Raw genomic sequence first — 15599 nt, 5'->3', positions numbered from 1 at the left:
TATCCCGGGATTATTATCGCGCATGAATTTTGCGAACCGGTCCACGTCCGTATTTTCCTGTACAGCGTCGCGCGTGGTTACGTAATCGGGCGAGAAAGTCCAAAAGCAGCGGCTGTGCTTTCGCGCGTCGTGTCGGTAACTGAAACAAGGTATCGGGTCTTCGACCGGCCGATTTTTTAAATATGCGCCCGATCGAGGCTCGTGACACTTCCTGTACTTTCGATGAGAACACAGTTTTCTATTCCTTTGGACGTTTAGGACACATTTAGTAATATGTAATCGGTCGTTTGGATTTCCAGCGTTAACTTTAGAACGTTGAAATCATTCTGACACCTGAAATTATTTCCATGAAATAATTATTCTGAAATTCACTAATATTTCACACGATTCTTCGACTATTTTCTTACATTTTTCTACCTCGCGTGATTCAGAGCACGCTTCGTATTCGAATCGTGCACGACTTTCAAGCTGTGTTCGAACTTGTCCTTGTCCTTGGACAAGTATGTGATACAGCGTGTGACGGCTTTGAGTTTGAGAAACGATAGCGTTCGAGTTTGCGTAGCGTCTCACGTAACGTGTTAATGGCCTGCGATTCTTTCTGTTTTTAAAATGACCGTAGACAGTGTGACGTGTATGGAAAAACAAGTGCTGTTGTCCTAATTTTAGTACACCAACAAGGCCAAATTATTTGGTATGTGCTCGACGTAGTCGAATTAATCCTTCGTAGATTCAAAATTCTGATTCCAGCAGATTTGCTTCCAGTAGGTTTGCTAAGCAGATGAAAAGAAAAATACGATCGAACCAAGAATAAGATACACACGAATAACCGGGTTTTGCGATCATTCGACTTGTTCCGGGCAACGTTTTACGCCGGCAACATCACATGTTCATTTATATTCCCGTCTCATTCGGATATATGTACTACTTAAGCGCGCATGTTAGGCACTCGCCCGCGGCTGGAATTTAACCCGGTAACAAGCCAGTGAGTTTTCACGATCTTCACCGCGATCCTCGTGCACGGCCTCGATTCGCTATCGGCCGATACCTGCATGGCCATTTTCTACCAACCGACATTTCTGCTCATTCGAATTCAGACCCGTCGACAGTCTGGAAAATCTTGTTTCGTATTCAGCGTGAATGAACTCCGGATTACCGTTCTAGACTTGGTCGCGACACCGTGACGAGGTGGAAAAGGTGTCCGGCGACGATCTTATACTTTTTGCATTTCATCCACGATGGGCCAATTTACCTCGCCGCGCCGGATTGTGGGCCAATTAAAGCAAGGCGAAGAACGAAACGTTGCATTCTTCGCCGTTGGCGAACGGTTTTAGACTAGATGCCCGTCGTGCTTGCGATTCGTTACGAATATGACTCTGTAGGAAGGCTTCGAAATTAATTTGTAGTGCAGCCATTTTATATAACTTAGAGTATTTTATATATTATGGCATTTTGTGACTCGCGCAACACGTAACAGCTCTTAACAATTTTCTAAATATAAATGAATATAATAAAAATTATTAACGCTCTTATGTATTATATGCGGCGATTTTTCTATTGTAATAGATTTTCCTCGGATTGTTAACGTTCCCAAGATGGAGTCGTCGCCGCCGCGTTATGCAAGGATGAGATTACCGAGTCCAAGAGTAAAAAAAAAATATATTAGACACATCGACCGTGTTCGCAGCCCGAGGGCAAGGATTGAAATTTCATACGAGATAGTGCGTTGGTCGCCGTGTTAATGAGGATAGTCCATCATCGAAGGACAGAGATCGTATTGGTTAGCGTTGAATCCAGGCGATGTGCAGTTTCGTACGATAAGAAGAAAGAAAATTTAGGATTTTATTAACCATGTTGCACTGAAATTGAAAAAAAATCGAGATCACTCATTTTTTGTATACAGCTAAAAGAATAATGGTTTTTCGAGAATCAAGGTGCAACATTGCGAATATTTATATAATAAAACGTTGTGTAATGGAACCTTTATTTACCGAATGTACTTGTGCGTTCGAACGTGGTACAGTATATTATTTAATGAAAATTGGGTGAATAAATCTAGAGAATTTAGTATTTTATTTGAAAAAGAATCCTAGATATTTTTGAAACTTGTCTAAGCCTTAAAAGCCTTTAATTAACCCACGTATTGTGGTTAATGGGATACTTTGTCAGAGAATATTTAAATCATTGAAAATTGTTCTATTCTAAATTCGTGTTGCGCTATTAGTTTAAGAATACGAGGTACTTTTAAAGTTACCGGAGATCATTGAACAATGAAAAATGGACTCCGTTAGCGATGCATTCGCCGAGTATAATTCCTCTTATGACTCAACGGGACACGCTAAAAGATTTATTTTCGTGAAAGTCACCGGTGAACGCTGCGCGTCATCGTGTCGGCGTTCGTTTCAGGATGTTATTTCGTGGTACCGGGCTCTACGTCAGGGGGTGCAATGATTCAGAGCGGTTTCTGCTATGGCCGTTCCATAAAAATTCCAATCCGTGCCCGGAGACGATCTTATTCCGATTCTCAAGAGCCTAGATCAATGAAACTGGACACCGTTCAAGAATCGACACCTCCGATGCCCCGCGGGGATATCTTTTCGCGTTCTCTCGCCTCGTCCTATCTCGTTTCTGGTTCTCCGGTAGTTCATTCGATATATCGGATGACCACGAGAATAAATCAGGCGGTTCTCTGCTGCTTCCATCCGTTACACATCGTATTATCTGCAACCTCGGTTGGACGTAACTGTCTCTCGTACACGTGGGAAATCAGAATCGAGAAATTCTCCAATCGTTAACCGATGCTTCCAACGAAAAAATTTTATACAGACGATGTATTGGCAATTAAGTGATCGCGGATTTTGTTAATAGATGGTCTCAGCGCATTCTTTCGTTTTATCAACGTGTTCAAAGTAATTAATGTGGGGATCTAGCTAAACATCCTTGGAAACTCCAGAAAAAAGCAACGGCCACGGCCGTTGCATCGACCCGTGTCCGCTAGGTCGATGCTGCGTTTGTCCTCTGCTCGTAATTTCAACGGCGAAATGTCTGTATATAAAGCGTGCGATATGGCAGTGCAGGCAGAGTAAAAACAGCGAGTGAAGAAGGACAGAAAAACGGCTAAACAGGAAACAGCGAAGAGCGAGAAGGACGGCGAAACAGCGAAGCGGCGAAACGAATACAAACCAGAGTGTTTTCTTTATATTTGGACGACCGAGTAAGCGACTTGTGATTCATACGTCTTCTGTTCAATAAACAGACATTCTATATTCTAAACCTAATTGCACGTAACAACCATAAAGGTTATTCAATATATTCTCACATTAAGTTATATTGTTTTCTTACCGTCTCTGGACTTTCATCTTCAATTTAGTAAAAAAATTGTATCGATTAGTTATTTAGAATAATGTCCAACTTCGTTATGCGACAACAGCGTTATGGTTCGATCCTGGATTTATCTGGGTCCGAAAAATATATTAGTAGGTCTAGCGCAGCGACATGATTACTAAACCGGTTCGAGAGAAGCAGTTTCGCGAAGAGTTAGCAAACATAGAAATATTAATCGAACATTTTAAGACGAAGTACAAATTTAATTTGTGTACATTATTCGCAATTTCTTTTGACAAAAATTGTACGCGAAGCTTTCAGGTTTTAAGGAAGGTGAAAAATTGAAACATCGGAGAAATGTCTTGTTCGTGTCACTATTAATTATAATAGGTTTATTTACCGTGTTAAAGAAGAGACTGGCGTAAAATGGTTTTCAGTTAAAATCGAGGGACGTATATAAGTATAAAAGGAGATCAATGATGATATTTGCAGTCGATTGATAGTTGACCTTTCTAATAGGGCTTAAATAAATAATTAAATACTCTCCACGTCACCTTTCCCCTAGCCTTTCGGCTCATCTGATTCAAAAAACAGAAGCGTCCGTTTCACATCTTTGCCCCGAGTGTCAATGGTACTACTCAACTACGCCGCGAGCGCGTAGGAAAGATCAAGGACGAGGAGATCATTCGGCAGGAAGGAGAACGATTAGAAGAAGGAGCGGTTAAACCGGAAAGTCGAGCGTGGCCCGATGGAGACCACGGGAGTAAACCGATCCTCGAAAGAGGCACGCAGCCAGTTCTACGGGCAGCCATGATTACCGCCGTAATTGCTCCGGCGTCGTACATATCGGACTTCCGGTCGAAGGCCCTTAAGGATCGATACGCGCGGTCCAGGGATGGCGCGTGTCCTTGCGCGTGCCTCGAAAAGGTGAATAAAGCCGTATTGGGACCAGCTCGTGCTTTGAACTTTTTTTGCGAAGTGTCAATCTATCGGCGGCCCTTATCTCTCCAATTACAGAAACTGTACAATTCCATAAAAGATCCTGAAGCTATCGGGACGAAAAATACTTTTCTTAAATATGGTATTCCATATTTAAATCTATTTAATATTATTAATATTTCCATATTTAAATTTAATATGGTATTCCATCCAAAATATGGTATTTGTATATTTCGCTATTCATTTATGGACAGCGTAGTCCAATAAATTTTGCATTCCACGAATTTGATTTATAATTGAAACGATTCGTATCGATGAACATATTGCCCCATTATTGTTTGTCTTAATTTGTACAGTTTAATGTTAATGTTAATATTTTTTAAAACACTGACGTGAAACAATTTAGGATACGTCTGTGTGGCGTTTCTATTTAGATGACACGTTTATGGTGTATTTAATCATAGTAGTTTGATCGACATTTAGGACTACATACATTATTATAGTTTCCTACCTTATACCAGTCCGCTGGCATCAGGCATGCATCTAATCGTATAGAATAGTAAAAATATGATTGGTTAGCGTGTACAACTTTTAGATACCTATATCTGTTCTAACCAGTTCTTTGAGAAGTTGCGATCGTTGCACGTTCGATGTCCGGTCGCTTTCCATGAACCGCCACGAAAGACAAGCATTGAAGAGGATGTGTCCTTGCACGCTTTCGACATGCAACATCGAATCTCTTCGCTCGCGATCCTACATTGGTCCACGAAAGTGCACGTTCACCTTTGAAGAAGCATTAAGCAAGTAGAAAAAAGTTGTAGTTGTTTATTTTTATTATCTGCTAATTGTAATATAAAAATAGTAGATAATAAAAATATAAATTCTAAAAAAATATAGAAAGAATATAAATATAATTAGAATATTGATAATCGCTGAAAATAAAAAGATTTCGTTCTTATCAATGCGTAAGCTACATTATAGTGATTTTCTTTAATGAAGTACACGTAGCCGTTGATACTTGCTTATTTGAGCAACCATATGTTCCCCCGTGTACCGTATCGTTGTTTAGCGGCGTCACGTTGAACGCGCAATAATAATGTTTGACAAAGATATATCACGTTCGCGAGAAACTCCTACAGCATCAAATTGTCTTTCTCTGGGGCCACGGCAAGGATGGAGAAAGGGTTAGCCGACGCGATCGGCCTTGAGTCACCGTCCTTTACGCACATGCAACGGCACTCGATCGGGCTTCTATGCATGCACGTGGTACACACGCCTAACCAGATGCATAAATGTCAACCGCCGGCTTCGCTTCAATATCGGATCCTAAATTGTTTCAGGATTTTTTTTACACGCTCCCATGGAAATATAATATTTCCGAGATTCGCGTGAAAATGATAGGCAACTGGAAAACCTGATCGTTGAATGCATTTCTTAACAAACTTTAAAACAAATATTTGTTTTAAAATCCAAGGTTGTTTACAGTTTAGAAATTCTTAAAAACTTGATCACAAAATGCTGTAATTTCACCCATAAATTCGTTAAAATATTTTTGGATTAGTATGATGTAACACGTGTTTTTAAAATTAATATTTAGTAATAATAAAAAAATAAATACTGCACTGTGAGTTGGTAAAAGAAAATAATTCGATTTTTTTAAATCAATCTATTTACTATTTGTTATTTTAAATACTATTCTCCGTTACAGTTTCAAGGGGGAGATCGAACGAATCGCTGACATTGTTCGTCTCATTTTAACAAGATTCATGGTTACTGAAAAAAACCTGTAATCGGTAAAGTCAATTCGAAAGCGTGTTACTTTTTATAGAAGCGTATTCTGGTTTAGGCGTGCCGCGCGCGCGCGCGAAATATGGATAAGAGAAAGCGAATACCGATCTTCTTCACGAATTCTTTCGTGTATCCGTGTGTGTACAAGGTCGTCGGAGCAATTAACATAATGACTTAAAACATTGAAATTGTCCATAAAAGGCGAGTTTTATTACTTGATAATAGCTCTTCTCGGAGCTGTGGATACAAAAACCGTATGTATAATGGTTCTCGAAGAAAGTATGATACAAAAGTATACGGCCCGTTGCGATCAATTTTTCACGTCTCGAGCACGATTTATCGGCAAGATAATCGAAAACTGGCAGCCTATGAAAATTTGTTCTGCAGGATCAGTGTACATATCACCTTACAATAATTGCTCTTAGTTTATCGTAAAGTATATAATAACCAGAACTGGCTAAAATAGTATATTAAATGGCAAACAGTAAATAGATATTTTAATTTGCTTTATGCAATTGATATAAATTTAATTATGTTATAATTTATTTATAACATCTATTTTATACGTTTATTATTTAACGTTTATCATTATGTATTAGTTATGTTAATTTGTTGTAACATCGATTGCACGGTTATCGCGACTCGGGTCGCGAAATTGTTCGCGGAACCGTTGCATCCGCACAGAAAATCGATGTTTCTATAGCTCACCCAGTATAGGTACGAGGCGCGTACGGTTAAATGTGCACACGCCTCGCGCGCGTGTATGGTCCCGCCGAGAGAACACGCACGTAGTCCGTGCGCCGAGGGCATAGTTACACGGCTATACCAGCGAGGAATGTCTGGCATGTCGCTCTCGTCAAATGCCCAGAAAATAAAAGAACCGCCTCGGCCGCGGCCTTGATAGAAGGTTTCCACCGGGCACCGGGCTTCCCTACGGTCAGCCACCACCACCGCGGGGCTCGAAAGGGTCGGTTTCCTCGAAGATGACAAGATACGAAATACATCGGCTGCCGTCTTTCGTAGCTGTTCGAATATTTCTTCGTCGACTGCCGCTTGGAAGCGAAACAAGCTACCCGCTCGAAGTGCCGAATCGATCGATTACTTTCGTCGAGATTAATAGGCTTTCCGATCCGTAGCCGTGCGTGATCGATGGAAAGCAGTTCTTCTTTTTTCCAAACCGATCAGCGACCGGAATTAGGCTCTACCCCTAATGGAACCGGGGAATTATATCTTCGAAAGCGACGACCGGGTGCAACTACAAATGGGTGGATCTATTCACCGTGTGCAGTTACAGCGAACCGCGGTTAATCATTTTTTAAGAAACCGAACGAAGATCGGTTCGGTCTTTACACATTACCACGAAAATATATTTATTTACGCCGCGATTACTGTATCTTGAGAATTAACCGTAGAAACTGTTACATCTCCTTCAGTCTTTGTAAACTGTCGCGGATCTCTCTGGTCACATTTGTTGACTTGGCAAGCATATTTCACGTTCATTAGTGCCGCGAATAATTCGTTACTTTCCAGCCAACGGAGAGTATTACAGCTCGCAAATTTCCATCGCTCTCGAGACCATGATAGTACACGCAGAAACACGCGCTTGTTACGCGCCGCTCCTTTCTACTTTTCACATGAACGGCGAAGCGAGCGACAACACCGACAGCGTTCGTCTCTATTTGGTATACGGTTTCACGCCTACCACCTTTTAGGCACACACAAATTTTCTTCGTTATCGTATCTGCGCTTTGCTAATTGTCCGAGGAACTCTCGTTTCGCGGCGCGGCGTCTGGTTCACCTTGCGACGGCACGGAACGCCTACGACCCTGGCCTTGATAGTGCTCCGGACGCGACGCGACGCGAACGTAGAATTCCGTTCGGATGCCTCCTCTCGCGTACGAGAGGTCAACTTTCTCGTGACACGAGGGATCACTGGTCCCCCCTCTGATGGAAAGTCACGCGGTGAAAATCCATCGTCCGGCGCGACTCAAGCACATGTCTTCGCACCTGTGACCAGCGGGTAGAATTTTCTATAAGTGTAGGAATATATATGTAACTAAATAATTGATCGGTGCAATTTTCTTACTAAATTGAAGGTGGAAGTCCAGACGGTAAGAAAACAATATAACTTAATGTGGAAATATATTGAATTTAACCTTTATGGTTGTTAAGTGCAATTAGGTTAAGATATAGAATGTCTGTTTATTGAACAGAAGGCGTATGGATCACAAGTCGCTTACTCGGTCGCTCAAATACAAAGAAAAAACTCTGGTTTGTATTCGTTTCGCCGCTTCGCTATTTCGCTGTTTAGCCGTTTCGTTGTCCTTCTTCGCTCGCTGTTTTTTTACTCTGTCTGCACCGCCGTATCGCACGCTTTATATACAGACATTTCGCCGTTGAAATTACGAGCAGAGGACAAACGCGGCATCGACCTAACGGGCACGGGTCGATCCGACGGCCGTAGGTCGATGCAGCGGCCGTGGCCGTTGCTTTTTTTCTAGAGCTTTCAAGGACGGTTTAGTTAGATCCCCACATAACCGTAATACTTGTATGTTATTACAGGAATAAAAATATTTAGTAATTCGTAATGGGTCTCGTATTTCTTTCGCGTCAAACTTTTGTATTTTGGAGCGTTCGAATACTTTCGTGGCTCATTGTATGTTCAATTTAATTTTCATCTTGCCTACAACTTACTGAAATCGACGAAACGTAGTTTTTTAAAATGTTGTCGTGGATTCAGATGGAAAAGTTGAGGAATCGATAAGAGCTCGAAAAGAGCGAGGAATCGATTTCGAATCATGCAGGAGGTCGGCGTACTCTATACGACACCCGGTTTTGCTTGGAATTGCTACCTAAGAACGATAGAAATCGTTTGGTACACAGTGAACGTGCTCTCGTGCCGCTTCCTTGTTTGGTTAACGAGAAAACTATGCCTCAATGGGGCATCGGTAGAGCGACTCGAACTCCTCGAGTATCGTTTAGTCTCCCTCATTGTTCCGAGCGCTGCTCGAACTACTTTGCGCCGAAAGAGCTTCCGAACGGCCAATTATCCTACTCCCTCCGTTTAACGTTTTGCTTGACGCACGATTGTCAATGCGCTATCCTACTTGTGGAATTTACTTGATCCGCGTGAAACATCGCCGAGAGGATGACAATACTTTCTCTGTCGGAGTAGTGGGATAGGATTAATATTCTATTGACGATGTTTCTGGTTGCAAGTGCGATGGGTTAATGGAGAAGAATTTATCGAAGGTTATGTCAGGTTATCAATTTTTCAGGAATTTCATGTTCGTAAAGATTTGAATTTCAAAAGTCTTAATCGTTATTATATCGTAGGAATGATCGATTTAAAGTTAATAAAATATCTCGATAAAATTTATTATCACGGTTGGTTATATTTCAATTGAAATATTTGCAGTCGTGAAAGGAAAACCGAGGCACAGTTCTCGAATGATTTGCCACTTCAGCGGCGCATTTGCTCTCCGATATAATGGCTTCGACTTTCAGTAGAACACATATCGTGGTAAATACGTTCCGCGGTATGCCAACTTCTATTATATCCGTCCAACGTCGAAATTCCACGAAATTAACTGTGTTCGGGTTAACTCGAAAACGCTCAGGTTAGATCAAAGACACCCGAGGAATGCTGTTAAGTCTATACTTAGGATCGTTCGTTATGCGTAATTACCGATCTCGTTGAACCGAGTCAATAGTACCGGGTTCTCGTTTCTTTTACAATTCGCGTGCATAAATTAGGCATTTGATTGTTCCGCGTACACATAATCTAAAATGTTATGCGACCTTCCCCTGAATACCACAATCTTAACGATTTCTATCTAAATGCTTCATATAATAACGAAGATACTATCCGATTTCAATATGAGATCATCCGACTATAATTTTCATTTCGTTTTGTTCATTTCGATCATTTACCTATACCATGAATTTGTATATACATATTCTATACTAAATATATATATTTTCTTCTGTTTGTAATTTCCCAATATCGTCGTATTCAAATGCTGTTCGAATACGATGAAAATATTGGCTGAACGGAAGCCGCGCGGATGGTTGAAATATCACCGCGTATTCGGCTGCTCGCTTATGCAGGTGGCGTAGTTGAAATCACCGAGAGATGCCCCGGCAAAGCGTAGCACGAGAACGCGTGCGTACCAGAGATACGCGTGCACGTAATACACGCGAGCTACTGTAAATTTTCTCCGGTTCTCTTCGCGATCTTCCCTTCTTTTTAATCGACCCCTATCGATTACTGAAACCGGCTAGAGCGAAAATTGCGAAGCGTGCTGTTTATAAAACCGTTCTTCTAGAAGCAACATCTTTAAAATAAAATCACGAGCACTCGCGTCTTCGCCGGGCAATATCTTCGGCGTTTCGAGTTACTTCGTAGAAAACGTTCTATGCTTCTTCGTGCAAAGACGAAACGAAGCGAGACGCGCGTGTAATTACGCCAAGACCGCGAACGCAATTCCGTGCGGGAATTTCAGTAGAAAGTATGAAAGTTTTTTTAACCCTTGACACAGAGACATTATCTCGTTTAAACTTGCTCTTGCACGACATTTTCGTTTCCGACGATTGAACACGTTACTCACAAGGTTCGTTTAATAACGCCTTGCGTTGGATATATTAATCAAATTGGCACGTTTTTGAAGAAAAAGTTATCGTAACGAGCCTAAATAATTATTTAGTACCTAATTTATTTGGACGATAACACCGTGATAGTAATCTTGCGGTTTTTACCGTGCAATTTACTTTTTATTTATCAGACATTTTTATTTATCAGAAATTGTTATTTATTAGAAATTTGTATTTATTTATTAAAAATTGGATACTCTGTTGATTCGTATTTAAGCGAGACACCAGAACGTTTTTAAGGAGGTCAAGCGAGGTTCTCAGGATAAATAACATTCATTGTTTCAGGATTTCGCTGCGAGCAAAATTATGGTAACAAATTCGTGCTTGTGGTTCGAACATTGTTTAATAAATCTATGTAAATTAATAGAAATCCGCGATAACATCTCCACAATTATGAAAATACCAAACTGGAACTCGACGGAATAATGCTCTCTTGCGGCAACAAAAGATTCGCGTGTCGTGCGAATTGGCGCCTGCCTGACTAACTGACTCCGGAACGTGATTCACCGAGCGATTTTATTACATGAAAACGAGTCGAAGCTCTGTCACCGAAGCGAGTCTCCGAACTTTTGTTTCTACCTATTTCCTGGCCAAAGTCTCGCATAATGTAGTCGTGCATAAGTATGCGCACAGTACTGTCGCGTTAGTTTCAATTCATCGAACGATTAAGAAAAAGAATTAAAAGAATAATTTTAAAAAAGAATTAAAATAATTTTTTTTACACAAATATCCAGTAATGCAAGTGAAAATTCTGTATTTATCGCTCGTAGGAATTATCGGATCATCGAGATAGCGTTATTTATAGCGAGTATGCGCTTCCTATTGTAAAGCAATTTCCTCTCACAGCAGATAAACATTTTTTTAACGACCAATTTGGCATTCTTTTTTATCAAAAATTGTTTCCGTGCACAGTCGTAATGTGATCCGATACAGTTGAACGGTATTATTGATAACGGTAGTTGTCCAAAGTGTCTGACGGGTAAATGATATTAACGATGCCGGGATGCGCGCGATAATTTCTTGTTGTATAATTGGTGCTTAATTTTATGTTGCACGTGGAAACGGAAACTGCTTGACTTGCAAGCAAGTGTCTACATACATGTATAACGCCAAGCATAATAACGCGTACGAGCCAATAGAGGCGCATGAATTATGCACGCGCAGCCTCAATTTTAATATTTCATCAATTTAGGCCTAACGACTTTATTACCTTTATCGAACATGAAAACAATGGGGCGAACTCACAATTATCGCGCAGTCGACGCTCCACGGGCCACTTCCCAGCCGCTCTCCGGTCGCAAATATCGGTATTTTTGCCGCATTTGTGATTTTGCTGTCGTTCACAACGATCTCGACAATCGATAAATTGATCAAAGTTTTTACAAATTTGCTATATTAAATGATATATAAATATATTAAATTTTCTATATTAAATGATATATAAATATATTAAATTTTCTATATTATATGATATATAAATATATTAAATTTTCTATATTATATGATATATAAATATATTAAATGCACGCTATTTGTATCCGACTCGGAATCCATCCAACATTGCTACACTTCGTGAAGTATTTTCGATTTCAAGCGAAATTCGATCCTCGAAATCGGAAATCCAGCCGATTCTTTTTTTCTTAAAGGGGCTAAATACGCTACAGCGCAAGGCGAATGAAATTGGCTAGCTTTTAAGCGGTAACATTATCCTTACAGTTAGCAGCCTGCTTCGTTGACCGCAGCGGACTGCATTGCTTGCATTTTCCGGGCAAAAAAAAAGGACCCGCTTAGGCGGCTGGTAGAGCCGAACACGTAATCGGCGGTCCCCCGACAAGCCGATCGCGAAAGGTGCTACGGTACGCGCGACGTTAATTGTCGACGGTGTGTATTTCCGAGTTTTAATAAACTGGCCGTCGTTAAGATCGCGCGCCGCCAGTTAACTTTTTGCCCTCGTCAACCGGTCTCGTTACGTCGCGTTGCTTCGTAAATTCTGGAATACCTTACAGCTGGAAACGAGATCAGCCAGAATCTACTCGGCGAACCAACATCGTTCAGCTACCCACTTTTTCTCTGGCTCGCATTGGAATCTCTGCCGTCGAGTAAAGTCTGCGGAGAAATGTGCTCGCGGTGCTTAATTTAACGCGAGCTCGATCTTATCGCAAAGAATCATTTGTTCTTTGCGTCTATACATAATAGGATGTCTAATCTATATCACTAAATTTGTCTGACATTCCAACACGCAGTGTTTCAAGTTCGATTATGTCAGGTTAAAACTACTAAGGAAAAAAGAAAAAAAATGTTTCACTGTATACATTTTACATATATGTATACTGTTTACTGTATGTTAATATTTCACGTCCTCGGTTCGGGTTCTCTTGTAACGTTTAACGTCGCTCGTCACGGTCCCGACCGTGCATTTCGAACGTTTCTCAGCGCGCTTAAAATTGTTTTCAACTTCGGCTTGATTTTAATTGCGTCAAATAAATTACCGACACTTTACGATCAGCTATAAAGTTACAGTTAATTTCGAGATAGTTCCGGAAGCCGGTGTCGCACGAAAATGGCACAGCTACGTGTTATGTCTTCTTCGGGTGTTCTTTCCTTTTTTTGCATACTTGACGACGATGACTCGCGTGTGTAACAGAATCTGTTGTTAAATCGTGGAAGGACGTGTTTTGTTTACGTGGCAACGGTCAAATCGAACTCAGTGCGAAGCGAGCGACGTAGCGGGGCAGACGGGCGAGAACAGCGAGCGTTAATCGGCGTATTTTGTTTTCTAGCATTGTGTGCGTGATAACCGATAGGTTAGGTTTTTAAACCGATAGGTTGAAATCGAATAGGACACGCGATCCTTAAATGAAACACTTTATCTGCGCTGCAAATTACGTTTTTAACAGAACCTTGAAGATTAAGTGAAAGACGACAGTAAAAGGTTCCGTAGCCGCGTAATTTAATTAACTGCATTGCAGATACACGCGCGGCGACCAACGAATCTCGACAAAGCGGGCGTAACATAGAAGCTGCTTAACCCTCTCACCTGTTCACGGTCAAATGCCTTCGATGCTTATTTCTGCTCGCCTCGAGCGGTTGCGCCAAGGTATGCCTGCCTTTCGCTGCCCTTTACCGAAAGAATTTTACTTTCGCTCACGTGTTAGTACCGTAATTTCGAACTACGAAATCTCAAAAGTGTTCATTTAATATTCGTTCATACATGTGACTCCAATGGCCGATGTGCAATATTGAATTGATTCAGCTTGGATTTAAATTAATATTTATACCGCGTTTCTCTGTAACCGTATTACGTTTTGTTAAGATAGTGGATAATAATTGCTAGACGCCAGAATTTTTCGACTTTCGCCAAGATTGGCGTGCGGTTGCAGAACAGCGATCCCTGGTGCTTCTGGTGGTAAGCATACTGTACCACACGCTATAACGATGGATAGTCTATGGTAGAAGTGGTACACAAGAAGTTCCTTGGAACGTTCCTTCCGTGCCAGCTTTGTGCCCGGGTTGGGATTCAAGAATCCTTCGGTAAAGCAACAATACCTAGGAAGTGGAGCGAGTTACGATGCGGTAGCCATAACGTGGAGAATACTTTATGAGCATTTGAAGGAATGTCGTGCGTATGGGTCACGTTTTATCTTGCATTTCGGATTGCTCTCTCGTCGATTTTCGCGTTCAATTCGGCAATTTTCGGCAATTTCCAAATAAAGTACGAATAAATTTTATACAGAATAAATCGATACAATCTTTGCCATTAAAAATTAATTTCTTGACAATAGGAAGGATTGAAAACTCGTTTAACCTGTTAAATATTTTTCATCGAATATAAAAGTAATCAATTTTGATTCAGCCTGAAAATCGCGCGAAAGCCATTTAACTTAAAATCGCCGTTTAACTGCGAATATTTCTCGCGAGCCGTTATAAAGGATAATAATAGCTACGAATTACGCGCATTAATTTGTAGTGTCCTTATGGCATTACTGGAAGCAGCAAGGCGGTAAAATATGGTATTCTACTTGGCTATTATTTCTGCCCCTCATTATTCATGCATCGAGTCGTAGGCGTTTAGTTTTCCATGAGGTTACATTACACGGTGCCGCAAAGCTATTTGTAGCTACATGTGGTTATACGTGGGCAAGATGCACTCGAGAAATGTAGAATGTATGTAATCATTTCGTGGTTAGACGCATAGTTCATGACCAACCTCCGACTGTTACCCAAACGTTTTCCATTGTAAAGGAATCGATCGCTTTACAATGTTGTATCCACTTAAACTTTGTATATCTCATTTCCCCGAATTACATCGAAATGAAGCGAACTTTCACGTTCCTTTGAGATACGTTTCTTAACCCTTCTACAGTCCTCATAAAAATTTAGTTTTAGGAACAAAGACATCGGGCGTTTGGGACGTTGTTTAAACATCTTACGAATTAATTTTCGACAGCATAGGGGGCAGTATACAATATTAATTATTGTTACAGTAACTAATTAGATGTCCATGATTTCTTGTTGGATGAATTTACAATGATTTTAGCTATGTTTTAAGAAATAAAAACTCTCTTATATAAATCGTTGAATTGAAAAATTTATATTATTTTACATTGTTATTTATAGAAAACTGATTACTGAATAATTTTTGTTAGAAACGTTTGCTTGCCAAAGCATATCGAAAATGACTGAATTACGATAACATGTGTATAATAAATGATCTTTGTTTTAATTTTATCAATAGTACATTTCTCGTACTCAGGAATGCTGTTGTCTATAAGAAATATTGCTTCTAGCCCTAAGCGGTTGGGTTTATCCGAGTAAGATGTATCCCAGAAATGTGAAACTTGAACCGGGAATGTCTTACAGCGTAGCTTATTTCTGCGCTAACTAAACGGGCGGCTTGG

The 15599-nt window shown here is 40.6% G+C and overlaps 1 protein-coding gene and 1 long non-coding RNA gene across 10 annotated transcripts in view; one reads left to right on the top strand and one right to left on the bottom strand.

Annotated features, from left to right (window-relative positions):
* LOC144471382 (uncharacterized) overlaps positions 1–15599 on the top strand; it is a 49127-nt gene that overhangs the window by 7930 nt on the left and 25598 nt on the right. Inside the window, exon 1 of one of the 2 annotated variants that reach the window (XM_078183361.1) lies at positions 13091–13798. The exons of the other annotated variant lie outside the window; for it this stretch is intronic. Coding sequence (XP_078039487.1) covers positions 13753–13798 — 46 coding nt within the window. The 5' untranslated portion in view covers positions 13091–13752. Of the gene's footprint in view, positions 1–13090; positions 13799–15599 lie in introns of those variants that run through there. 2 annotated transcript variants of the gene reach the window in all.
* LOC144471386 (uncharacterized) overlaps positions 1–15599 on the bottom strand; it is a 42104-nt gene that overhangs the window by 7297 nt on the left and 19208 nt on the right. For 2 of the 8 annotated variants that reach the window (XR_013494260.1, XR_013494257.1), the window contains exon 2: positions 4860–5043. The exons of 5 other annotated variants lie outside the window; for them this stretch is intronic. This is a non-coding gene — a long non-coding RNA (uncharacterized LOC144471386). The remainder of the gene's footprint in view (positions 1–4859; positions 5044–15599) is intronic. One more of the 8 variants, XR_013494255.1, reaches the window with a different exon arrangement.

This window comes from Augochlora pura, chromosome 6 (assembly GCF_028453695.1).
Source record: "Augochlora pura isolate Apur16 chromosome 6, APUR_v2.2.1, whole genome shotgun sequence".
Classification (NCBI taxonomy): Eukaryota; Metazoa; Arthropoda; class Insecta; order Hymenoptera; family Halictidae; genus Augochlora; species Augochlora pura.
This window is presented reverse-complemented; position numbering and strand designations above follow the sequence as displayed.